The sequence below is a fragment of the Hylobates moloch genome, unplaced genomic scaffold, assembly GCF_009828535.3.
Source record: "Hylobates moloch isolate HMO894 unplaced genomic scaffold, HMol_V3 SCAFFOLD_5, whole genome shotgun sequence".
NCBI classification, from domain to species: domain Eukaryota; kingdom Metazoa; phylum Chordata; class Mammalia; order Primates; family Hylobatidae; genus Hylobates; species Hylobates moloch.
In genome coordinates, this window is record NW_026652280.1 from 102,590,377 (window position 1) to 102,617,304 (window position 26,928).

Sequence of the window (26,928 nt, forward strand, 5' to 3'; positions counted from 1 at the left end):
CAGCTCCTGAGCCCTGCCCTGCGGGAAGGCAGCTAAGGCCCAGTGAGAAATTGAGCACAGTGCCGGTGGGCTGGCACTGCTGGGGGACCCAGTACTGGGGACTCATAAAACCATTTTATGAGAATCAGAGGTTTTTAACCTGAATTTTCAGGTTAAACCGCAGCCGCTGGCCCGGGTGCTAAGTCCCTCATTGCACGGGGCTGGCGGGCTGCTCCCAGTGCAGGGCCCACCAAGCCCACGCCCACCCGGACCTGCAGCTGGCCCGCAAGCGCCGCGCACAGCCCCGGTTCCCGCTCGCGCCTCTCCCTCCACACCTCCCTGCAGGCTGAGGGAGCCGGCTCCCGCCTTGGCCAGCCCAGAAAGGGGCTCCCACAGTGCAGCAGTGGGCTGAAGGGCTCCTCGAGTGCCGCCAAAGTGGGAGCCCAGGCAGAGGAGGCACCGAGGGCGAGCGAGGGCTGTAAGGACTGCCAGCATGCTGTCACCTCTCAATATCAGTTGTTATTACAAGTATAATATAATTTCAGCTGAAATTGAAGCCATCATGAATAAAATATATTTAACAATAATGTCCATTTATTCCAGAGATAATAAGAAACCTAATTCTGCCTGTCACATGTAACAGGTGACAACCTTTGAGTAGGACTTCACTTTGCCAAATTTCCCACAGGCTCAGCATCCACCATCATCACCTCACAGAGAGTGCCTGGGCCACACATACAGCTTTACCCACTGCTGGAAATCAGAAAAGCCTGAAGGACCATGAGCAGAGAGCTCTAGACATTCCAAAGTCGCCGTCTAGATTTCTAAGATGAAACTATTTTTAAAATACTCAAATGTCTCTCATCAAAGTCCATGTGTGCTGGCCTGCCGGGTTTCAGCAGCTTGTGGGCCTGGAGGTGCCACCACCATCAGGTCCAGCCATTTGACATGAGACCCAAATGTCTGGTGTACAGGGCATGTGCTCCTATTTGGACTCTAATATCTCTCCGTGAGTCACCACGTCTCTTTCCCAGAGCTCAGGCCTCAGCTTCCTGCTCCAGGTTGAGCCCTCACCCTCAGATTAGCTTTGTAATGTGTCTGTTCCGAGTCAGGAGGAAGAACTCTTCCTTCCCACCCACTGCCCACCAAGTCCGGGGCTTGCTGTTTCAGCACACGTCACTGGTGTGGGGAGGCAGGTCCACGGGTGATATCATCTGTTTGTAAACAGCTTCCGCAAATCACCTCCCACTGGAAAGAAATCACAGAATCTCAGACATGGAAGGAAGGGCCACTCCTAGGCAGAGCAGGACTGCCCTCCAGAGCCTCCCTGGCAGGAGGTCATTTGGCTGCAAGGTCAAACATCTTGGATGAATCAGCAGAGCATTTCCGACCTCACCTTTGAGCAGACACCCTCAGCTGCCTGCCAGCTGCTGGGTGGATGCCATGACAGAGCTCCACACTCATTGGGTCACCAAGGGAGCAGCAGCCAAGAAGCCAAGCTGCAATTTTCTGAGAGCCTGGGTGTGTCCAGAGACCCAAGTGTCCCTTCCCTGTGTGGTGATGATTTCTAAGACAGTAGAGAATGACTCTTTGAGTGTGAGGGCATGACTTTGGAGTCACACAGGTTCCGGTTTCAATCTCATCTCCCTCACTCACCATCTGGGGACATTCACTAGCTCTGTGATTTTAGCCAAATCACTGGAACTGTCTAAACCCATGTGCTCACATATAAAAAGTGGGGAAGTGAATGTCTATATTTTTAGATTACTACGAGGATTAAGTGAGATAATATATGTAAAGTGCCTTGACTTGTGCCTGAAATAAAGTTAGTGCCAAATAAATGGTAACTAGTGTTACTATTATTATTACCCTGATTATCTCTTCCTTCTGAACCCAGCAGACACCATGCAGAGGATATTGTTCTCCTGTTTCCTCGTGCCTGAAATGAGTGGATAAAATCTGTGCCCACAGCGATAGGTTTCTGACCTAGGCAAGATGACCCATCCATTGCCACTGCCACAGCCACCATCTCTGAAGAATGAGATCCCCACGTTTCCAAGCACACATGTTGCACCACAGAGACTCCCAGAAACCCATGGCTCTTGGTCCTGCTTCAGCTGCACAAATGAGATCTGGAGAGGGCAGGTCCCAGTTTCCCGGAAGGCTCATCTTAGGAAAAATTTCCTCCCCAGCAAGCAAAGCAGTAGGTCAAGGAACTTCCAAGCCAAAAATAAAAAATAAAATAAGACATAGAACTAAAAAATAAAAAAAGACAGCTGGCTTGATTCCAAAGCCCCCAAGAGTTGCCAAAACAAACTTTGACCACAGAGCTGCCTGGACCTGGTGGTCAGGAGGAGCACCTCAGTGGTAAGGCTTGGGAAGTCCAGGTGAGAACCCAGCAGAGCAATGAAGCCCTTGAATCAGATGTCCTGTCTTCTTTATCATGCGCCAGGTGAGTGACTTTGAACAAATTACTTAACCTCAGTTTCTCTTCTGTAAAATGGGCATAACAGCACTCTCCTACGTGAGTCATTATGAGAATCAGATTGTGCCATATAAAGTCCTGAGAATATTCAAGGACTTTGTCGCATAAAGTCCTTAAAATACTCGAAACAGTCGATATGTGATCGCTGCTATCATAATTAACTATCAGAAAGCCACCTTCTTGTTCAGGCATGAATTATAGTATTCTGCCCTTCACAAACATTTCAAGCCTTTCTACCTGGGCGGAGAAACTAATGAAGAACAAATAAGAAAAGGTGTTCTCAGGAGGTAGAAGCTTTATTATGACATCTTCAAAAGACAATCAAATTAGTAGGCATTTAGTGAGCACCTGCTGTGTGCAAACCCGTGCAGACAGTAGGGTCCAGTGTCCCACGCATGGCTCTCGAATCCCCGGGGAGAAAAATCACATCGGGGTCAGGGAGTTTTGCGTGACTGAGAACAAAGTGGGTTTCTGAACATTAAAGTGCAATTCGCTTTACGGGGCGAACTCCGAGGCCCAGCCCCGCGTGGGAGCCGCAGCGGGGCGGGCCCGTTCTGGGCTGGGCAGGTTTCTCTAGCGCAGCGCTGGGGGTTGCGGGCCTCTCAGCAGCCAGAGCAGCAGCCCGAGCTCTGGTTGTTGGAGCGCTGGGACCTCTGGCTGCCGCCCCCACAGCAGCAGCAGCCACTACTCCGCTGCCGGCGGCGTCTCCTTGGGAAGCAGCAGCAACTGGTGGAGCTGGAGCCGCAGCAGCCCGAGTCGCCGCAGCAGCCGCCGCCGCAGCAGGAGGAGGAGGAGGCGGGCGCCGGGGTGGGCGCCGGGGCGGGACACGGAACGGGGCCCTGGGACGACCCCTTGGAAAAGCCTTTTGCGGAAACGGCGTTCTGTTGAGAGGACATCGCGGAGCTCCTCACGACGCACCTGGAAGAAAGGCACCCTTTCAAAGGCGAGCTGGCTTTTTCTTTCCACCAGTGGAACTCTGGGCTTTTGAGATTCGGCTTAGTGTACAAGTCAGCCTGGCCTGGGACAAGGAGGGAAAAGCACCCAGAAAGAGCCGACGCAAAGAAGCAAATCCAAGCAGGTGTTTCCAGTGAGTTAAACATGCTCAGAGCAGGACACAATCTATGCAATGAATCAATGCATTTCCATTTTCTCTGACTAGAAGAAGACTGCTCAAGTTCTCCACAGTGGAAAATAAACAGCACACTGCGGCAACTTATCTGTATGATTCAGTCCAAAATCTCCACTTGGCTTTTTTCTTGTCCCTCATTTTACTTTCCTACCGACCTTCGATTGTATCTTCCTAGTTACTACACCCCATCAGTTAGAAAACACCCAAGTCCAACAGGCGGTCCCACCTGCTGGGTCTAAATAATCCACAGGCCAGAAGCATGTCCTGATCGTTCTTTCTTGCCTATGCCTCTCATGCCCCACAACCATGTGGGAAAGGAGAGTTGTGCCAGTATAAATAACCCCATCCAGGGAGCTGAAAGACCTGGGTTCTAGTCACAGCTCTTCTGCGGACTTGCTGTGTACCCTTGCAAAAACCACCTCCTATGTTGCCTTTATGTCCTCATTAGTATCTTAAGAGGTTGGCTCACTGGAAGCTTAGGTGCCTTGCAGGACACCCCTCCCACATCTATCTGCTGCCTATGTTCTGTTTTCTCCTCCCCTGTGCCCTCAACTCATCCCACCCTCTCCCCCAGACCCTGCTAGGAGACTTACCAGACCCTGGCTCCACTGAAAGACTCACTACCTTCTCCAACTGGAATGGGCCAGCTGCTAGGCAGTGGATTGAGCAGCGTCCAGCCAGAGAACCTTTTTATAAGAAGTACTCATGTTCAGGCTCTTGGGAGGGGCCCATTTCCCAACAGACATGCTCAGCTGACACTCACATCCCAGAGACATTCATCACTCAGGTAGCACTGTAGGTGGTGCACGTGGGCATCTAAGTCACTTCACAGAGGTGCCAGGATTGCTACGGCATGTTTACTTTCCAAACAGGGCACTGTTTGTACCTGGGAGGCTGTGTGTATGCTAAGAGAGGGCATGGGGCTCAAATGCAGGGAGGTCTGGAACCCCCTTGTGCCCTTGTCTTCAATGTACACACACACACACACACACACACACACACACACGGCTCCACTTGCCCACACATCCATTCCTGTGTAGTCATCTACTTGGTAGGTGGTAGTTCACCTATTTTTATCTTGATTCTCATCTCTCTGGCTCTTGGTCCTTGGCTCCCCAGGGCAGACCACAAGCTATGCGATAAGCCTGCTGGGTTTCATCCATATGCTTCAAGATGCAGTGAGTGAAGATGATGATGGGGATGCACCTGTGGGAATCCCAGGGGTGATTTCTCTCTGTCACTGGAGACAGGAAGAAAAAACTCGGCAAAATTAAGGAACCATAAGACCAGAAAGTTGTGAATGTAGTCAGGTTGCCATATCCCCATAATACAGCATGGTATGACAAAGAGAAAAATGTGTGCGGGACAGTGGCCCAATTGCAAAAAGGCAAGTCAGCCTGTGGGACTCCTGCTTCTTAACCCACCCCAACCACCAATCTGCCTTTGAAGATAAGTTCTCGCTAGGGCTACTGCCCAGTGCCAAAGAAAATGGGAAAGGAAGAATGGAGGGAGGGAAAGAAGAAAAAAAGGGAAGGAAGGAAGGAAGGAAGGAAGGAAGGAAGGAAGGAAGGAAGGAAGGAAGGAAGAAGAAAATTCTTTCCAAAGGTCCAAAGTGTGCATTTTTAGAATAACTAATTTTTTAAAATTGGAGGAAACTTTGGCAGTCAACTTCAGAACTGCTTCTTAATCAATCAAATTGCCCACAACTGTGAATGTGAGCGATAACAGAAGTCCAAGACTAAGAATTCAAGAATTAAGGATGAGAGACAGGTTTGGGGGTGAGTGAGCTGGGAATGGCTCGAGGGAATAGGCAAGGAAAGATAAGTCACAAAAGATACTAGTTTCATTTAACATGGATTTAGAGCCTGATTAACAGGTTGCCAGTTCCTAGAGCACCTGCTGGTGAGTATAGGTGAGACATTCCAAAAAGTAAAGTCAATATTAGAACAGAGAAGGAAGTAATGAAATAACAAGACAAGCAGGATCCCCTCTGGGAAAATGGGCAAAGTTCTTTTAAAAAAAAAAAAAAGAATGAAGAAGAATGTTTGGTAGGAATCAGTATAAGGAGATTATCTGGGCAAGTGCCTACTCATTCTGTGGGCATCTTATGATCTCATAAACCAGCTTACTTTATTTATCGCTATTAACTCTTATCAAAGGAGGCATCAATTGTTTATCTTTTATATAAAAGGCTGATTTGGAATTAACTTTTCTAGTTATCTTTTCTAGGTACCTTATGAGTGTCTCCTGAAGGAACCAGCCCATCCCTAAAGAAATATTGCTTGGAAAACCCAACACAGGGGCAAAACCCCTGTACTCTTATACCTCTCACTACATACACACACACACACACACGTACGTCCCAACCACATAGAGAGAGTCTTTGCAAAGAAGGGTGTCTTTCTCAGTTCTTTACCCAGATTCAAATCCAGGATTTCAGCATGCAGGGAAAATGTGCTCAGACATTTCATATCTGACTCCAAAACTCACTCACTGCCCACCCAGCTCTCCCTCTAGCCAACTGATGGAAACACCTTAGCTTATAATAATCAGAAAAGTAAAGAGTGTCCATTTATTAGAGCCCAGGATGAGCACTTCAGGCAGTCTTATTCTCCATGAATGGGGACAAGCAATTGTTCAAACTGTGACCCATGCTTGAAGGAAACCCTCTCAGAACCTGACCCTTTTGAGTACAACCATCCTCTTCTCTTCAAACCCATTCCTTGTTCTCTGCATACAATCTTGTGTCTGGCATAATGGTCTCAGACATTATTCTTTCCTTCAAGCTTAAAGTTCCAGAATCCAGTGCATAGAAGGGAATATTGTTTTCCAGAGGCCTAAGTAGCTTCGCTGCCAAAATGTGCTTCCTAAACAAGTTTGTAAAGTGTTCGCTTGCATTTAAGAGAAGGGAAGGGAAGATGGCTTGATGCAGCAGGTAGGGAGTGGGAGAGGCAAACAATGAAATCAGGAGGCAGTGATATCAGGAATAAAAAGCTTTATTGTTACAGAGAAAATAGCTTCATAACTGAATTACAACACCTAGTTCTCCAAAGAGCTATGTCTGAGAGGGAAAGCCAGGCCAGAAAATATCACAGGCTAGACCTCAACCCTACAATGGAGTGAACGTGGGCAGGATAAAGAGGGGAACTTAAGGCATTTCCAAAGTCCTTCCATGGGAAATGAGAGAAAAGAAGCCTCAGGCTGACACAGATCTTCAGCACCTGGGCTCTGTCAGTCCTTCTCCTCTGTGCTCCTCATGGCCCAGGTCAGCAGCAGCCTCCAGAGCTGTGGCAGCAGCTGGAGCCCCCAGACTGCTGGCCACTACCACTGCCACAGCAGCTGGAACTCTGAGGTCGGCGTCGGAGGGACCGGCGGGGCCTGTGGTGGCTCAGGCAGCAGCCACCACCCCCAGAGCTGCAGCAGCCCCCAGAGCTGGAACCACAGCAGGAAGAGACTGGAGGTGGGCATGGGGCTGAACCCTGGGGAGGGCATTTTGGGGGACACTTGGGAGGACACTTAGGACTACACTTGGGAGGGCATTTAGGGGTGCATTTGGGAGGAGGCTGGCACTGCTGCTGGCTCTGCTGGCAGGACATCTCTGTAGAAGCTGAATAAAGCTGAAAGACAATACAAGCCCAAGATCACTTCCTTGCCCTTAAAATTGAGCTATAATTTCACAAGATTTTATCTCTAAGATGACCAGAATTTATTATGATGATGATTATTATTATTATTTGAGATGGAGTCTCACTCTGTCACTCAGGCTGGAGTACAGTGGTGCTATCTCGGCTCACTGCAACCTCCACCTCCTGGATTCAAGTGATTCTCCTGCCTCAGACTCCTGAGTAGCTGGGATTACAGGTGCGCACCACCACACCCGGCTAATTTTTGTGTTTTTAGTGGAGATGGGGTTTCAGCATGTTGGTCAGTCTCGAACTCCTGACCTCTTGACCCACCCACATCGGCCTCCCAAAGTGCTGGGATTATAGGCATGAGCCACTACTCCTGGCCTAAGATGAACCAGATTTTAAAAACCCAGTCTCCCAAGACCAGTAACAAGAACGATACAAATGATTTCCACCTAGTAACTCCATATTTTCAAATGAATAACTTGGAACTTCAGAAAGGCATCAGTCCTTCATTCCTTTCACCTACCTTCCACCCTCCCCTTCCAGAAGAACCTTCCCCTCCAAAATCCTCCTTTATCCTTGTCTTTCTTCAAGAATGGCCTCAACCTCCACCCAGGGGCTCTTTCCGCCCAAAACACCAGCACCAAGAGTTCATCCTGATCCTGAGAAGCACTCTACCTGGTTCAGGCACTGCAGCAGATCACTCAGGAGACAGGTAGACTGAGGTGCTGTCAGAAGCTTCTGCCTTTTATACAATTCAGTCCTGACCTAGCATCAGGAGGTGCAGACCATGTGCAGGATGCTAGAAGCATCTTTCATAAAGGCATGGGTGACCCCCTCCCCTCGCATCCCAGGGACCCAGTTCCTCCCTCTATAAGCATCTCAAGTATTAACCCACAGGAAGATCCCCTGAGAACTGCAGGCCTCTAGGATGGTGAGGGAGCTCTGTGAGTTGCACATGGCACTTATCTATCTCACAGGCAGCTCTACTATGCTTTCTATTTTCTGAGCTGGGCCAATATGGCTCTACGCCTCTGGGATGAACAGAAGGTCTGTTTTCTCTTTGGTGTAGGAACTGAAGGAGAAAATTCCCAAGATGGAAAAAAAATGGCCCTTTTTAGAATAATAATAGAGATCCAAAATAAAATTGTAGGCCCAAGGAAATAATCTAACATGATTTTTTTCATTTCTAGATGATGCCATAATGAGAACTAAGAATGTTTGATATCTCAGTGATGTTATTTTAGGCAGATCTAATGCTGACAGTGTGGGTGGTTGGGCTTTTCTCCTTGCCTGAATTTGATGCTCCAAAAGAGCTCACAAACAGTACTGATTCAGCACTAACAATGCCTTTAAAAGGGCAGAAGTCTAGGAATGGCTTATTTACTCGTGTTAAAGAAGGTGCCCTTGGCCAGCTCAAGGTGAGGCGGCAAAGACCAGGTGTATACTGAGGGTGGAGCAAAAGCTCTCGACTCATCTGGAGGTTTCCAGAAGTGAGGCACCAGTTCCAGTCATTCATAAGAGAAAAGCATCCAACCCAGGAAGGACCTCAGGAGAAGATTAATCTTTGGATGGAGAGGTGAAGAGCAGGAGTATATAGGTGTTAAAAGCCCATGGTGGGATCCAAAACTTATTTTCTCAGCAAACAACATTCTGAGGGAAAGTTGGGTCCCCAGGATAGTTACCGAAATTGACTTAGCTGGAAGGGGTGGCCAAAATATGGCATATTCACAATGAAAGCTGCAGTGAGAGAAAATAAGACTGGGAGAAAAATGCAGTACCTTAGCTCCATGCTCATTGAAATGGGCTGCAGTGAGAAGCATCAGCCCAGTTATAACACAAACCCTGGAGAGGGACGTCCAGCATCAGTTCCCACCCTTGCTCTCTCCACCTGTGCAACCTCTGACAAGTTACTTAACCATCACTGGAAAAGGGGGCTGAAAACATTCCTAATCCACTGAATAAAGAAATACAGACGAAGTTCTTAGCACAGTTCCTAGAACTGCAAGTTTAAAAAAGAAAAAACTATTCACTATGGCTATCCTTATTTCCGTAAGAAAATATATTCTAAATTTCAAATTACTGACCTGCCAATTTTGAAACCAAAACTAATTTTTATGATATCAGAGCTTAGACTTGATGTTTTCTTACAGCAAAATATTGAGTATTTGCTTGTCACTAGGGAACGAGATTATAAAGAAAGCATACTCATTATTTAAAAACATCAAAAAATAGAAAGAATTTTAAAATCACCTGTAATCCCATCCCTAAAATACTGTTACTATTTTGCTATTTTCCTTCCAGTCATTTTTTTCTATATATAGTAGTTTTGTTGTTGTTGTTGTTGTTGTTATTTGAGTTTTGTTTGTATTTTACATAGTCTTTCTCATAGTACTTACATGAGTTTATTTTACTAACTTTTCATTTTTTTTGCTATAAATTTATTTATTTATTTATTTATAATTTTGCGGGATTTTATTATACAATTTATAAATGCAAATTATAAAAAATTATAAAATATATCTATGAAAAAAAGCATTACTATTAGGCCCACCACCCAAATATTACTACAGACCGCTTATAAATCCTTCTTCCTACCATTTTAGGGGATGCATGTATTTATTAAACAGAGAAGCAGAATAAGAATTACAAACACTTTGTGACCTATTTTCTCATGTCAAAAATTGATTTTTTTGCTATGCTAGTAAACATTCTTCTGCAATATCGCTTAATGATTACATGGTGTGTCAAAATTAATTTATATAACCAGTGACATATTATTAGCAGTACTATGCTCACTACTGGGTGACAAGATCAATTGTACCCCAAACTTCAGCATTATATAACATATCCATGTAACAAACCTGCACATGTATCCCTTGAATCTAAAGTAGAAGTTGAAATTTTTATTTTTTTTTTTTACTGCTTTCTCCGAGAGGTGGAGTTAATTTTCTTTTTTTATTATTATTATTATACTTTAGGTTTTAGGGTACATGTGCACAATGTGCAGGTTTGTTACATACGTATTCATGTGCCATGTTGGTGTGCTGCACCCATTAACTCGTCATTTAGCATTAGGTATACCTCCTAATGCTATCCCTCCCACCCCCCCCCAACCCCACAACAGTCCCCGGAGTGTGATGTTCCCCTTCTTGTGTCCATGAGTTCTCATTGTTCAGTTCCCACCTATGAGTGAGAACATGCGGTGTTTGGTTTTTTGTCCTTGTGATAGTTTACTGAGAATGATGGTTTCCAGTTTCATCCATGTCCCTACAAAGGACATGAACTCATCATTTTTTTATGGCTGCATAGTATTCCATGGTGTATATGTGCCACACTTTCTTAATACAGTCTATCGTTGTTGGACATTTGGGTTGGTTCCAAGTCTTTGCTATTGTGAATAGTGCTGCAATAAATATACGTGTGCATGTGTCTTTATAGCAGCAATGATTTATAGTCCTTTGGGTATATACCCAGTAATGGGATGGCTGGGTCAAATGGTATTTCTAGTTCTAGATCCCTGAGGAATTGCCACACTGACTTCCACAATGGTTGAACTAGTTTACAGTCCCACCAACAGTGTAAAAGTGTTCCTATTTCTCCACATCCTCTCCAGCACCTGTTGTTTCCTGACTTTTTAATGATGGCCATTCTAACTGGTGTGAGATGGTATCTCACTGTGGTTTTGATTTGCATTTCTCTGATGGCCAGTGATGATGAGCATTTTTTCATGTGTTTTTTGGCTGCATATTTTCCTGATACCAAAGCCTGGCAGAGACACTACCAAAAAAGAGAATTTCAGACCAATATCCTTGATGAACATTGATGCAAAAATCCTCAATAAAATACTGGCAAACCGAATCCAGCAGCACATCAAAAAGCTTATCCACCATGATCAAGTGGGCTTCATCCCTGGGATGCAAGGCTGGTTCAAAATACGCAAATCAATAAATGTAATCCAGCATATAAACAGAACCAAAGACAAAAACCACATGATTATCTCAATAGATGCAGAAAAGGCCTTTGACAAAATTCAACAACGCTTCATGCTAAAAATTCTCAATAAATTAGGTATTGATGGGACTTATCTCAAAATAATAAGAGCTATCTATGACAAACCCACAGCCAATATCATACTAATGGGCAAAAACTGGAAGCATTCCCTTTGAAAACTGGCACAAGACAGGGATGCCCTCTCTCACCACTCCTATCCAACATAGTGCTGGAAGTTCTGGCCAGGGCAATCAGGCAGGAGAAGGAAATAAAGGGTATTCAATTAGGAAAACAGGAAGTCAAATTGTCCCTGTTTTCAGATGACATGATTGTATATCTAGAAAACACCATCGTCTCAGCCCAAAATCTCCTTAAGCTGATTAGCAACTTCGGCAAAGTCTCAGGATACAAAATCAATGTACAAAAATCACAAGCATTCTTGTACACCAATCACAGACAAACAGAGAGCCAAATCATGAGTGAACTCCCATTCACAATTGCTTCAAAGAGAATAAAATACCTAAGAATCCAACTTACAAGGGATGTGAAGGACCTCTTCAAGGAGAACTACAAACCACTGCTCAATGAAATAAAAGAGGATACAAACAAATGGAAGAACATTCCATGCTCATGGGTTGAAAGAATCAATATCGTGAAAATGGCCATACTGCCCAAGGTAATTTATAGATTCAATGCCATCCCCATCAAGCTACCAATGACTTTCTTCACAGAATTGGAAAAAACTACTTTAAAGTTCATATGGAACCAAAAAAGAGCCCGCATCGCCAAGTCAATCCTAAGCCAAAAGAACAAAGCTGGAGGCATCATGCTACCTGACTTCAAACTATACTACAAGGCTACAGTAACCAAAACAGCATGGTACTGCTACCACAACAGAGACATAGATCAATGGAACAGAACAGAGCCCTCAGAAATAATGCTGCATATCTACAACTATCTGATCTTTGACAAACCTGATAAAAACAAGAAATGGGGAAAGGATTCCCTATTTAATAAATGGTGCTGGGAAAACTGGCTGGCCATATGTAGAAAGCTGAAACTGGATCCCTTCCTTACACCTTATACAAAAATTAATTCAAGATGGATTAAAGACTTACATGTTAGACCTAAAACCATAAAAACCCTAGGAGAAAACCTAGGCAATACCATTCAGGACATAGGCCTGAGCAAGGACTTCATGTCTAAAACACCAAAAGCAATGGCAACAAAAGCCAAAACTGACAAATGGGATCTAATTAAACTAAAGAGCTTCTGCACAGCAAAAGAAACTACCATCAGAGTGAACAGGCAACCTACAAAATGGGAGAAAATTTTCACAACCTACTCATCTGACAAAGGGCTAATATCCAGAATCTACAATGAACTCAAACAAATTTACAAGAAAAAACAAACAACCCCATCAAAAAGTGGGCGAAGGACATGAACAGATATTTTACTAACTTTTCACTTAACATTTTAACATCAACATTTCCCATGTTATTCGTTGTTTGGAAGCATTATTTTTGGTAGCCATAAGAACATTTCATGAAGGGCACAGAATCTCTTTATAAGTGGTTGGAAGCGTGAGGTCTTTTTTTTTTTGAGACAGAGTCTTGCTCTGTCACCCAGGCTGGAGTGCAGTGGTGCGATCTCTGCTCACTGCAAGCTCCGCCTCCTGGATTCACGCCATTATCCTGCCTCAGCCTCCCAAGTAGCTGGGACTACAGGCACCTGCCACCACGCATGCCCGGCTAACTTTTTGTATTTTTAGTAGAGATGGGGTTTCACTGTGTTAGCCAGGATGGTCTTGATCTCCTGACCTCGTGATCCACCCACCTTGGCCTCCCAAAGTGCTGGGATTACAGGTGTGAGCCACCGTGCCTGGCTGGGAGCGTGAGTTCTAAAGCCAGTCTCTGGGTTTGAATCCCAACTCCCCACTTACCAGTGGTGTGACTTTGAACAAGTGATATGAGCTTTTCACCTCACTGTCCTCACCTGTGAAATGGTGAAAAAAGTAGTGTTTATCTCGTGGAGTCATTAAATTGAGTTAACATACCTAGAACTCTTGTAAAAGTGCCCGGCGTATAGTAAGCATTCAATAAATGTTTAAAATGAAACCTGATGCTGTGTCACTTCTAAATTCCAGCACTCAGGGCAGGCCTAGATAAAGATCACAGGGTTGGGAGGCAGGTAGGCTCCTGTGGCTACTGAATCTCTATGCATCAGATCTGTCTCTGCCCTCCTTGTGGAGAAGTATAAGCAAGAAGGTAGAACACAGGCTCTGAATTTCCGGAAAGGGAATCCCAGTAAAGTTAAAGGAATTACCTATTTAAAACATGGGTTTGGTGAATTCTAAAAGGAACAATGTCCATCCCCTTTTACTTATAATTGTTTGGGCACATGACCACCTATCTGACCATATGGTAAGGTCTTTAATGCAGGAATCCCTAAGGGGTCTAATTTAGTGCCTTGTAGGCAGCAGGTGCTCAGTTTTCGTTTCGTTGTTCAGTTGAATTTACTATTCAGCAAGCAAGATGAATGCCTCAAACAAATCCAAACCCAGATTTTCATTAACAAATTCTAGACATTTCATGGGATGATAGAATAGATGTGGAAAGGACCTTGGCCATCATTGAGAGCCGGTGGTTCTCAACCCCAGTGAGATCTAGGCTTTGACATTCTCCGGACGTCCATCAAGTGGCTCTACTGCACCACTGGGATTGATAATTGCTGATTTAGATCATGCCCCTTGTTTGACAGAAAAGGAACCTGAGACTCAGAGATGGAAAGAGGCTTTCCCTGGATCACATGGAGAGTTGGGAGCAGAGATGGAATTCAAACCCTGCTATCTGCCCTCTCTCCATCATAGCACTCTGCCTCTTGAATAGTATTTTATTTCTTACTGTGATTTTTTTCTAGCAAGATTTACTTTATATGATTTGCTTGTTAAACATGGCTATTGAATTTGGAGTGAAAATAGTAATAAATATGGTGAATCACAGCCTGAATTGCACATCTGAAAAAATTAGAAGTGATCATTACCTCTACTAAATAACCAGGAATTGAGTACCAGTGTTGGAAAGGCAGCGTCTGGCATCGCCAGGGATAGGCCAGCTGGCAGACCCCCAAGAACTCTCCCCAGGGTGGCACTATCTGGATGACTGTTCCCTAGCCCAGAAGTCCAGGTCTTAGCCTTAGCATGGCTAAGTTCCTTAGCCCATGTCCCTGAGCTGATTAATCCTGTGGACACTGATTCACTGCACCTAACTCACAAGAGACTGTGATGACATCAACTTACAAAGAGAAACCTGAGTGTCAGTGTTGGCAGGTACATTGTCTTCCTGTAGGAAAACTCCTGAAAGAAGTCGTCATAATCTGCCAGCACTCAGTGAGCATGAGGTTGCATGACAACCTCAGGTTTTGATGGTGAGCAAAACTAGACATGCCCATCAGGTCATCTGAACACCACCAGCCCTGGACAGATTTGGGAGCCCTGAAAACATTTGTCCCTGACCGCCCTTTGCTTCTCTGTGCTGGACTGTGGCCTGGGAACTGTCTCCATGAGGGCCTTTGTACAGTGCTGCTCTCACCCACTGCAGGCTGATTCTGGAGTTTAACACTGGAAAGGGAATTTTTCTATTTGTCTTATTTCCACTGCTCATTGTTGCCCTGATGTAAAGTCTGAATGGTGTACAGAATAATGCCCACCCCTCCTATGCATAGATGTCCACATTCCAATCCCCAGAACCTGTGAATATATCACCATACACAGCAAAAGGAACTTTGAAGATGTGATTAAGTCAAGGATCTTGAAATAGGGAGATTTTCCTGGATTATGCAGGTGGACTCACTGTAACCACAAGGGTCTTTACAAGAGGGAGGCAAAAGGGTCAATGTCGGAGAGGGGAGATTTATCAGCAGAAGCAGAGGTTGGAGGGAGGCATTTTGAAAATGTAAGAAGGTAACAGAAGCCAAGGAATATAAGCAGCTGGGAAAGGTAAGGAAATAGATTTTTCCCTAGAGCCTCCAGAAGGAACATAGCCCTGTCAACAGCCTGATATTAGCCTAGTGACACCTATGCCAGTCTGACCTGCAGAACTATATGGTAATACCTGTGTGTTGTTTTAAGCAACTAAATTTGCAGTAATTTGTTACAGCAGCAATAGAAACCAATCAAGAGGATCCTCAATGCCTCTGAGGCTAATAGAATGTCATCGGGCCAAGGGAAGCTCAGTGAAGAGGTGACAGAGAAAACTCTTACAGATAGATAAAGTGCTGTCTGGGTTGTCCCAGCTCTACCCCTTGCTAGCTGTGTGACCCCTTGGAGCTGTTTCCTCAGCCATAAAATGAGGATAATAACAGTGCTCATGGCCGTGCTTGTTGTATGAGGACTCCATGAGATAATGCCTGCAAATCCCCTCGTCCTAGACTTGGCACATAAGAAGCGCTCAGTAATTTTTAGCCCTTCTTATTCTGGTCATTATTAGTCTTGTCCTCACCATCATCAGTGAAAACAGAGATGTCATGATGGATGCCAGTGCATTCCTGGGGCCCTCCACTGGACTCAAAGCTCCCAGCTACTTATTTCCTGGACTGGAGCTTGAAAAATTCCATAGAGTAGGATGGACAACTTGCCGCCACTTTGGGCTTATTTGAATTTTCAAGATACTACTTGCACATCTTCTCAGGAAGATGAGGGCTTCTTATTCTTTAACCTCTGGAGAGCATTTTACCATTTATGAGGTGTTTGTGCATTCCTTCCTTTACTGGAATCTTTTCAACAACCCAATTTTGTAGAAGAGAGGGTTACTACCCCTATTATTCAAAGGTAAAATCAATGCTCAAAGAGGCCAAGAAATTTGTCTAAAGTCACACAGATGTTAGGAGAAGTTACCAGGGTTCAAATCCAGCTCTTTGGACCAAAATCCCCAGGGGGCTAGAATATAATGCACAAAAGCAGTCTGTAGATGATGTTCTTCTTCAGAGAAGATACTGCAATATGGTCTTAAAATGGAGCTTTCTTCCTGTCCTAAGTGAACAAAGTGCCGAGTGGAAGGGCCTCTAGCAGTCTGGCTGCAAGCTGCAGACCTTTCTTCTTGCCTTCCTGCACACCACCACCTTCAAGTAATGAGTGCCAGAGACACGGGTGCAAGCAAGGACATCAGAGACTGACTGACTCATGAGCTGCCTGGGGCCCCCACGTGTGTGTGTGCACTTCCTGGAAAAGCCTCACCTCCAGGCCCCGAACCAGGCCTGCTCAGCCTGGCTGTGGATCCCTGGCATGTGGGATGCTCAGGTTTCCTGGGGCCCTTGCCAGCTACAGTGTTATCTTCTCTGTGGAGAGCATCTGCATAGCTGGAGCCTGGAGGCGAGGATGCCATGGGAGCCTCCAGAGTGAGTAAACAGAGAAAGGAGGATTCCTCCTCTCGGAGAGCAGGTAAATATCCGGGGCGTGGGACTCAGAGGGAGTAAAAATAGCCAAGGAGGCTCCTGGAAACACACACACCAAGGTACCTTGTTTTCCCAGATGGAGAGGATGGAGACCAAGCATACAGGTGACGTGAAGCAGGCAGCAGGGAGAGGCTGGCTGCAAAAGGGCCAGGCGTCCCATCACATCAGGGCAAGGATACCTCCATCCAGTGGCAGGTATACCATGTGCCTCCCTCAGGGGAACTGGGCTTTCCCTCACAGTGGCTTAATCTGCCCGTTTGCCTTCATCGGTGGAGTGCCTTCAGCAGGGCTTGTTTTCAGTTCTCCCAGCTTACATTGATGACCTACGGGGATCTAGTCCTGGGCTAGGCAGTGGGGAGGCAAAGATAGGGAAGCCATCAGCACTGCCCACTAAGAGCTGTCAGTCCAGTGGCGGAGACAGTTGTTCCCCAGGAACTGCAATACAAGCAGACTCTGATGGGTATGGACCAAAGGTTAAGCTATGTAGATTAGAAAGGAAAAGGTGTACATCAAGTTACAGTAGTATAAGCAACATGAGAAGTTCATTTATGTAAGTCTCTCTAAACATTTATATATATAAATGTATATATATAATGTACATATATATTATACATATTAAATATATATAATATGTATTTATTTATATAATATAATATATATTTATTTATATTCTATATAATATATAAATGTGTATATATAATGTATAGATACATTATATCTGTATAAAAATGTACCTATTATATATATGTGTAGTATATAGAGAGAGTAGGTAAATAATCAAGGGAGAAAAAGCTTGGATTGACCATATTAAGATGTTAACTGCAATTTCTTCTGGGTGGGGGATCATGCACATTTCTTTTTCTTTTGCTTACCTACATTTTCTGATTTTCTGCAATGAATATGCATTACTTGGATGATAGACTGTTTAAATTAACACAGAGGTACTAAATGGGCTGAAAGGGTCAGAGGTGACATTTGATGCTTTCATTTAATTTTGCAGGTGTTGTGGTTTCCACTAAGCAACAGGTACCATACTTGGCTCTGTAGGCATAAGGAGGAAGTGAGTTATACACAGTCCCATTACTCCTGAGGCTCAGAATGGCCTTCCCTCTCTTCTCCATCCGTTTACAGTTCACATGCCACCACCGCCTACCTGGTCTCCAGTAGCCTCACTGGCCAATTTGCTTCTCAGATGTTTGATCACAGCCTGCACAGTACTGCCTGCTCCATATGTGGACATCATTTACCTGCAAGATCTTGAACTCCTTGGAAGGAGGAACTATGTGTTATCCTTCTATTAAATTCCCAAAGCATGGAGCTAGGAAAATACTGGATGCCTTGGGAACATGAGCTGAATGTAGCCAAGCGGAGGGAAGGAGACATTGAGGCCCACACGGGAGTCAGCCTTGGTGCCCTGGTTTCCTCAGGGTTCCCAGGTCTTGACTCCAGAAGGGACTGAGGATGTGAGTCCTGCTCTTCTCTGAGCCACTCATCTCCAGTGGGTTGTCTCAAACCATGGCTCATGTATGGAAAAAGCCAGTGTTTATTGAGCTGAAATTAGCACTCCAGAGGCAGGCCTTGCACCCACAAGTGGGTAAAAAAGTTTCCCTCCCCCCAAAGATACTATCTTCCCCATCAAGATTTCAAAGCTCAATTGACTACATCCATGCAAAGACTAAAGAAATTTAATTTAACTTTGTAAACCTGGGGCTTGGTTAGCTCTATGGTAAGCACAGTAAATAGGGAAGGGAGAAAGGGAGTGAGGAAGAAAAGAGGGAAGGAAGGGTAGATAGAAGGAAGGGAAAAGAGGAAGGAGAAGAAGGCAAGGAAGAAATGAACAGAGATGGGAAATGAACAACAAATACAGTTCTCTCTTCCTACCTATAAGACATTCTACTTCGGGTAGTGGTGATTTTGTTGATAACTCAAAAACATAGGGCAGAAAGTGAATCTCACTTGTAACAAAGAGGAAAGACACCCACGTATCCTAGCAACTAGTATTTATGGCTATAGGTTCTCTTTCCACCCCTCTCCCAATCCCACCCACCTATGCCCGCCCAGCTCTGGGCTCTCCCTGCCCTGAGGTACCAGGACTTCTCTGAGCCTGCTCAGTCATGCTCCCGTGTCTGACGGGCGGAGTATGACTGAGTCACATTACAGGAGTCGGAGCAGTTTCACACATGGCTGAAGTCTCTAGGTTAATGATGAAATGCTCAAGAATTTCCTGCTGCCTGTGTGCCAGGCTTTTCACCAATATCCAAAAAAGCAATCTGGGAATGTGGCTACGTCTGTCCGAGGGTTGCAGATTACTCCCTCCAGGGAATTCAGTCTCTTCCCCTCTACGTATTCCCCTCTATTCATCCTCTGCCCCACCACCTCTGCCATGGCCTCCATCATAAGGACCTCTCCTCCCTCCTCCCAACTACTTCTCCTTTACGCCTCCCCTCTGATGGCATAAGCCACATTCCACAGTTTACAGTCACTGATGCAAATAGGACCCATCATCATTACCTCCTCTGAAGCCTCCTTAATCCCCTCAGTAAATGTCCCCAAGACCCAAGGCTGAAAGTCATCCCACCTTCTCCCTCTACGTCACCTCCAGGTCTAATCATGCACACAGGCTCCTCCTCCCAGTCCTACAGTCTCCTCTCCTCAGACTCTTACCATTTCTGTTTCTAAAAGGTAAGTCTGAGCCTATTTAAAATGTTCAAGGGCTCCCTATTCCCCACAGAGGAAAAAAAGTCAGTTCCTCCACATGGTGCCTAGATTCTTCATAATTTGGCAGCTTCTACCTGCCCAGCCTTATGTTCCTGCACCATACGGACACTACAGCCACATCAAATTATTACCATCCCTGAATGTGCCTGCATGCACCCTCTGCTTAGAACACCCTTTTTCCTCCACTCCTGCATGTTCTCAGGCTCCTATTCTCTAGGAAACCTTCTAAGACAGCCCCAACACTGACTCCTGTAATGGAATGCCTCCCTGTCAAGGCGCCTGGCACTCTCTGTGCTCCCCAACAGGATCGCCTCTTTATTAGATTCTGAGCCTCTCCACAGTGGGGTCTGGGCACTCCTCCATCATGCTGGGGAATATCACAGAGGCTGTGTATCATCAATACTCAAAGGTGCTTGGAGACAGATGCTGGGGTTATTCATCACTGTGTATCCTCAAGGCTCAGCACAGAGTTCATGTCATTCAGCAAATATTTGTTGAGTAAAGAATGAAGGAATGAAAGACTGAGAGCTTGTCGTCATTGTCATGGAAGGAGGAGGCCCACAACGCCAGCCTGGTTACTGTGCAGCAGGTTCTGACCTTGACTCTGTCTGATACAGGTGGAAACTGTGATGAAGTCACTTCTCATCAGTGTGTTGCCTTGGTCTCCCTGGGATGCCAGGCAAACAGGAGCTTTTAAGCACTGGAAATTCTGGATCCCTTATTAGACAAACTGAGTGACACCAGGTCCTGCTTGAGTTATTCTTAGACTCCACAGGTCACCAGGAGTCTGTCAGAGATTTGGCCCATCCCTCCTCATCCAGGGGATGAAACTGGCTCCAGAAGCCAGAACCAGCACTCAGAACTCCAGCCACTGAGACCATGTCCTTCCCATGTCTTTCCCATCTCCATTATCTGAACTGCCTCCTCAGTGGCCACATCTGAGCCCAGCGGAGCCTGGGGAAGAGTAACATAAGGACAGAGTCTTGCAGTGCCACAGAGTGTCCTCTCAACTGCTAATTGCCTAGTTGAGTGACAGGAAGCCCAGCAGGCTTTAGGAAGATCTCAGGGGAAAAATGACCCCTGACTTCTGCTGCTGTCCCCCTCTGCCCCAGGCAGCTGCATGAGGGTTCAGTTACTGCCCTCCCAAGGGGGTTACTCTGTGGAGGCCCTTTGGATGAGGCCAGCCCTCTGAACCTCTGTCAGTTCCCACTTGTAACATTCCAAGTGCTCAGGGTTTCTCTGGTATAGAGCTTGGTCCCTGGACCAAACTCTTTATGTACCAGAAAGAGTTTCTCTCTTTAGATTTCTGGTTTATTATTAAATCCTTAGAACCCAGAAGATGTTTGGAACATAGTAGATGCTCATTAAATATTTTGGGGAAGAGGGAGGAAGGAGGAAGGGAGGGAAGGAGGGGGTGAAAGAAGGGAAGGAGAGAGGGAGGGAGCTGATCCACGTGCCACTGTTTTAACTAGCTGCCACTGAGCTAGCTGAGAGAGCGGGGTGAGCCTCTGTGAGCATCTGGACAACTCACGCATGAGGCTAAAGCCAGCTTCCCAGAACAGAGGTGACCTCCCCTCAATCCCAAGACTCTTGGACACAAATGCTCATTTACCTAAGTAGAAAGCCTCTTGAGTTAGAAAACTTCACAGTCCATGGGCTTCCTTTGTGGTACACAGCAGGTGCCCTGGAACCCTTTGCTATTTCCCCATTTCAACCCTGTCTTTCCCTGGGGCTTTCCATTTATATCTCTCCCACCAGCCATCTCAGCACCGTAGAAGTATCCTGTCTTGGAAACACTAGGCTCAAGAGGGTCACCTAGGTTCCACGTTTCTCACTGGGATCCAGGAGATAAGGGTGGTAGGAATGCATTCTATTAGAAGTGTAAGACTCAAGGACCAGTGGTGAGCCATTTGTATCTTTAAAGTGGAAGAGGAATCCATTGAGCAGAGTGAGCTGAATAAGAGACAGGGAAATCTGCCCTTGAGTCTCAGTTCTGCCGCGTTCACTCTGCAACCTTGGACACACCACATTGCTTCTCTGAGCCCCAGTGTTCTCATCTATAAAATGGAGGCCAACAATATGCTACCCAAACAAAGGAGATCACATATAGCAAAGTATGTGGTGATCCATAAAGTGCAATAATAACTATCATAATAATATAAATATAATCAAATGATGATGATGACAATTAAGGCCAACCTGTGAGTGGTGTTGTCTCTCACATAACCCCACAGCTTTACGTGATGTCAGTGGTTCTAAGGGGCGCAGAAGGGTAAGGCCCACAGCAGGAAAGACCCCCAGGTGACAGCTGAGTATCAGTGACACTTCCAGGCATTCCTGGTGCCTACCTGGAAGACAGCACTGAGGGCAAACACTGTCCTGCCCCAAAGAGCATGAGAAAGCAAGAATGAACCTGATGGCTAATCTTTGTGACCCTGCCTTGACCCCTGTAGGACTCCTCTTATGACTAGAGAATGACACCCTATTCTCACCAGCTGGTTCTGCAAGCCCTCAGAAACCAGAATGTCGAGTGGGGTGGTGCCTGGGTTTGGGCAGTCACTTTGCCCCTCTGCAGCAGTGTATCCTCCAGTGGAAGATGGGGAGGCTGGACACAATGGCCTCTATGAGCCCATCCTGCTCAGGTGGATCTGGTGGAAGTGTCTCACAGGCTTCCCAAGGCCCTGTGCTCCAGGGCTCACAGCACCGAGAACTTGGCCAATACCCAGCACTATCGACAACACCTTATAGTGCCTCCACTCAGGGCCAAGCCTGGCTTCAAGCAGCTTCACCCTGGCCTTGCACCTACAGCGTCACATACCAAAGACATTTGGAGCTGCTATCGGAAGGTTCACCCATCAATCCATCATTCAGTCCTCAAAGTCATATTAAGTCCTGATAACACACCAGGCATCGTGCTCGACCCTGATGACACAGATGGAAATTAAACACAGCCCTGTCCTTAGGACATCCCCACTCTGTGTCAGGGCCGGGTTGAGGCAGGCAGACACATAGGCATTCACTTGTAAGGCAGTGTGATGAGTGCTGATAGACGACATAGCACTCTTCTCTCTTCGGAGTTGCCTCCCACTCCAAAGTCCTGGCAGGAGACAGATGACTTCCCACAGACACCCTTGCCCACCCTTTCGACCTTCTCAGCTAGGAGCCAGAAAGGATCCCAATTTTGCCATCAATTAGCTATAAGACCTTGGGAAAGTCACTTTGCTTCTTGAGGCCTCAGTTGCCTCATCTATAAAGTGGGAACAATGATGGTTTTTCATCTATTCAGGAATCAAAATTTTTTTTAGCAGGAGCTATATGCTAGGCTTTGGGAACACAGCAGTGAGCAGAGACATGGCCCCTCATCTCATGAAATATAGAGTTAATTAGAAAAGACAGACATTAAGACATAACATTAGTGCCAGAGCTATGAAAGGAGAAACAGGTTCCTATGGAACTACAGGAAGAGAATCTCACCCAGCCATGACCGTTCTCCCAGAGATACCACGGGCACTCAATTAAACAGTGAATATAAAAGTGCTCCTTAGGCTGTAAAGTGCTGTGTGAATATGTGCTATCCTCTCCTGGGTGTTTTTGCCTGTCTCACTCAAAGCTTGAGAAGTCAGAATATGAGAAAGATAAAAAGGAAAGCAAATGTCAATTGAGATAATTGCTTAAATAAATAATAGATATTATTCCACTTGTTAGCAGAGCAGGACCGGGACGCCCCCCAATAATAGTGAAATGTCTATTATTTCACTAGCATGCCCAGGGTGGCACAGCTCAGAGTCAGACATGAAGGTTAACCGTGTCCCTCTCCACTGCTCCATAGTAAACAGGAAAACAATTCTCCTTGGTGTTTCCACCTCCAGCCCTGTTCCTCAACTTCTGGTTAGAAGCGAAGGCACAGACCAACTCCCAGCCAAGATGCTCAGAGAGGGCAGAGGTCCACCCAGGAGAATGGACAGCAAGGCAGGTAATTGTTGCCAGGCAGAGCTCAATCTGCCTCCTCTGATGGGACTGCATCCATACTAATGGCCGTACTAACTCTGGAGGGAAGACAACCCTAGTCAAGCTGTGAGCTGAATCCAGTTGAATCCAGCTATGGTAGACAATGGCTGGACAGATACGGAAACTGAGGTTCAGAGAGGAGAAGTGGATGGTTGCAGCAAAAAAACTATGAGTGCCAGTGCCCTGTTTCTGAGTCTTCTGGTATCAGCAACACTCTGAAGTGGTTTGGGGAGGCAGACCTTCCCCTCGTGGTCTTCTCAGATCTGGGCATCTCACCTTTGGCCAATGTCCTCAGGCTCTCTTCCTTTTCTCCTGTCCATTCAAAATCCAGTCTCTGTAAACCATCTGAAACTTACTCTCAATTAAGCATGGCCCTTGCCTGGGGAATATATCTGTGTTTCAATAGATACCAACTCTCAAGATAAAGGAATGAATTTATAATCATCGGGTTTCAGGCCTAAGCCCTAAAAGGAGTGCTGGGCAGTGGTATATGCAGTGGTCAGGGTCGATTTCTCCCCAGATGAGAGAACGGAGACCCACAGCCAGAACAGAGATGCAGCTGGCCTTCGGTCACACGGCTAGAAAGTAGCAGGCCCAGAACCCATGTTTGCTGAATTTCAGCCCCTTCAAGAAAACCATAGATGCTGTAACTCTCAGTGGAGCTAGAGAAGACCCTTCGCCAGCTGGAGAGGTCCCGCAAGGGACAGCAATCCTGTCCCATATGACAAGGGGGAAACTAGGGATGAGGGATATAAACCTGCTCTCCCAGGACTCTTGGAGTTGAGAGGAATTTTGGTCTTCATTCAGGGCTGTCCAGTGAAGTCACCCCAGGTCACTTTCTGAACAGCCTAAGTACAAACACAAATCCTAAATCTCCCAGAGCCCAGACTCAGGCTCTCTGAGTTGTCACTCTCGTTGAGACACCCCCTGGTGGTGTGGTAGGAAAATCCTTTTGACTCTCTAGCCTGTGATCTCAGGGAAGTTATTTAATCTCTCTCAGCCTCAGTTTCTATATCTGTAATGATGGAAAAAATACTGCCTAATATTTGGGGATTGGTCTGAGAATAAACTAGACTGCAAATCTAAACCTACTAGCACGGAGCCTGACACAGGGAAGTCATTCAATGTGTGTTTCTTTCCCCCTCCTTAACCTCTTCCTTTTATAATAGTGATGCAGCATACTTCATAGAGTTAGCTTAAATAATGTCAGAGATGTGAAGTAGACAAGACCTATTGAAGATGGAATCTGTTTTTTTGTTGTTGTTGTTGTTGTTTTGAGATGGAGTCTCGTTCTGTTGCCAGGCTGGAGTGCAGTGGCGTGATCTTGGCTCACTGCAACCTCTGACTTCCTGGTTCAAGCAATTCTCTTTCCTCAGCCTCCCGAAGAGCTGGGATTACAGGCATCTACCACCGCGCCCATTTTCATGTATTTTTCATAGAGACGGGGTTTCATCATGTTGACAATGAGGGTCTCGATCTCCTGACCTCATGATCTGCCCGCCTTGGCCTCCCAAAGTGCTGGGATTACAGGCATGAGCCACTGCACCCGGCCAAAGTTGGAATCTTAAAAGAAAACTCAGGGAATCTCTATTAAAATAGGTCCCTGCTTCCTTGGGACTGAAACATCACAGAACCTCACCCTATCAGTCCTTGCAATAACTATAGGAGTCAAGAAGTTTGGGGGCCTTGGATTTGAACCTTAAGTTTTTGACTGTGAAATGAGAAGAGAGGTCAATAACTCAGCAAATATTTATTAAGCTTCAAATGTCTCCCAAACACCAAGAACAAGGCTGAGTGAGGAAAGAGAGACTAAAGGAATGGACATGAAAATGGGCAAGACACACTCCCTGCCACATAGGAACGTACAAGCTGGACATGGAAGTCAGGACACACACAAGGGAGCTACACAGCCAGAGGTGAAGAGCACAGACTCAGGAGCCAGTGTGTGGGTTTGAGCCCTAACTCAATTTTTTACTTTCTTTTTTTTTTTTCTTTGAGACGGAGTCTCACTCTGTCGCCCAGCTGGAGTGCAGTGGCGCGATCTGGGCTCACTGCGAGCTCCACCTCCCGGGTTCACGTCATTCTCCTGCCTCAGCCTCCCAAGTAGCTGGGACTACAGGTGCCTGCCACCAAGCCCGGCTAACTTTTTGTATTTTTAGTGGAGACGGGGTTTCACCATGTTAGCCAGGACGGTCTCGATCTCCTGACCTCGTGATCTGCCCACCTCGGCTTCCCAAAGTGCTGGGATTACAGCCATGAGCCACTGCGCCCTGCCTATTTTTTACTTTCTTTTGGGACAATGTCTCACTCTGTCACCCAGGCTGGAGTGCAGTGGTGCAGTCATGACTCACTGCAGCCTCGACTTCCTGGGCTCAGGTGATCCTCTAGCTTCAGCCTCCCTAGTAGCTGGGACTATAGGTGCACACAAACACACCTGGATAATTTTTTTGTATTTTTTGTAGAGTTGGGGTTTCACCATGTTGCCCAGGCTGGTCTCCAACTCCTAGGCTCAAGCTGTCTGCCTGCCTTGGCCTCCCAAAGTGCTGGGATTACAGATGTGAGCCACTGCGACTTGCCCCCAACTCAACTTTGGGCAAGATACTTACCTTATCTGGAATGAACTTGGTTTCTATAAAATAAGGACAAAAAGAAGGTCAATTAACTGGGTTGTTGAGGTGTGCGTGTGTGTGTGTGTGTGTGTGTGTGTGTGTGAAAATATAATAAATATTTTATAGGGACAAGCCTGGCTTAGGCTGTATGTGTGTGTGTTAATTTATATAAGATATAATAAAAATAAAGTATGAAATTAAAATATTATTTACAATATAGAAATTTATTAAAGCACTTTAAATGGTACCTGGCACATAATAATCACATATAAGTTTTGCTACGTTAACCAGATACACCACATAAAAAGCAGACCAGAGTTGCATGCTTCGTAGAGGAAAACACAGTTGACTCTGATTACTTGGGATTGACAGCACCCCATCAGGTCTTGAAAGAAAAGGGGATTTGCAGTGACCTCTGCAGCAGCTTCCTGCTCTTCGCCTATCCTCATCACTGGAGCCCAGCAAAATCTCCAGGATGTACTGCCCGTTCTGAACTCCTGCCTCTGATTCTGTCCCCCCCTACCATCCCATGTGTGTAAGGCAAATTGGACACTCCACCTCTCCCTCAGTGCAGAGAAGTGCTAAAACCCTAATCCAAGGGTTTACAGCCTTAAGAGACTTGGACAAGTGTGTGACACGGCTGTGAAATAAGAAATAATAGGAGCAGAGTTGGAGAAAATGTTGGGCATAGAAACCCTTGGAAGACAGATGTGTTAGTTTGCTAAGGCTGCCAAAACCAAGTGCCACAAAGTGGCTTAAACAACAGAAATTCATTTTCTCTCAATTCTGGAGCCCAGAAGTCTTACATCGAGAGTTGATGGGCTTTGTTTCTTCTCTCCTTAGCTTACAGACATCCATCTTCTGTTTGTGTCCTCACTTGGTCTTCCCTCTGTGCATGTCTGTGTTCTAATTTTCTCTTCATATACG

The 26,928-nt window shown here is 45.8% G+C and overlaps 1 protein-coding gene and 1 long non-coding RNA gene across 2 annotated transcripts; both read right to left on the reverse strand.

Moving 5' to 3' along the window:
* Positions 1 to 2,741: 2,741 nt before the first annotated feature.
* CRCT1 (cysteine rich C-terminal 1) lies at positions 2,742 to 4,257 on the reverse strand. The gene is made up of 2 exons (XM_032154593.2): positions 4,187 to 4,257; positions 2,742 to 3,382 (listed from the first exon to the last, which is right to left on the reverse strand). Exon 2 carries the CDS (start codon positions 3,358 to 3,360, stop codon positions 3,067 to 3,069), a length of 294 nt encoding a protein of 97 aa, XP_032010484.1. The 5' UTR covers positions 3,361 to 3,382; positions 4,187 to 4,257; the 3' UTR covers positions 2,742 to 3,066.
* A 2,471-nt stretch (positions 4,258 to 6,728) lies between these two features.
* On the reverse strand, positions 6,729 to 26,017 carry LOC131383644 (uncharacterized). The gene is made up of 3 exons (XR_009213810.1): positions 25,999 to 26,017; positions 13,158 to 13,210; positions 6,729 to 7,210 (listed from the first exon to the last, which is right to left on the reverse strand). It is a non-coding gene; the product is annotated as an uncharacterized LOC131383644 (long non-coding RNA).
* Between the last annotated feature and the right edge of the window lie 911 nt (positions 26,018 to 26,928).

Excerpts from the sequence above, each read along its gene's own strand:
- CRCT1 (XM_032154593.2), bottom strand. The coding sequence starts at position 3,360 with ATGTCCTCTCAACAGAACGCCGTTTCCGCAAAAGGCTTTTCCAAGGGG.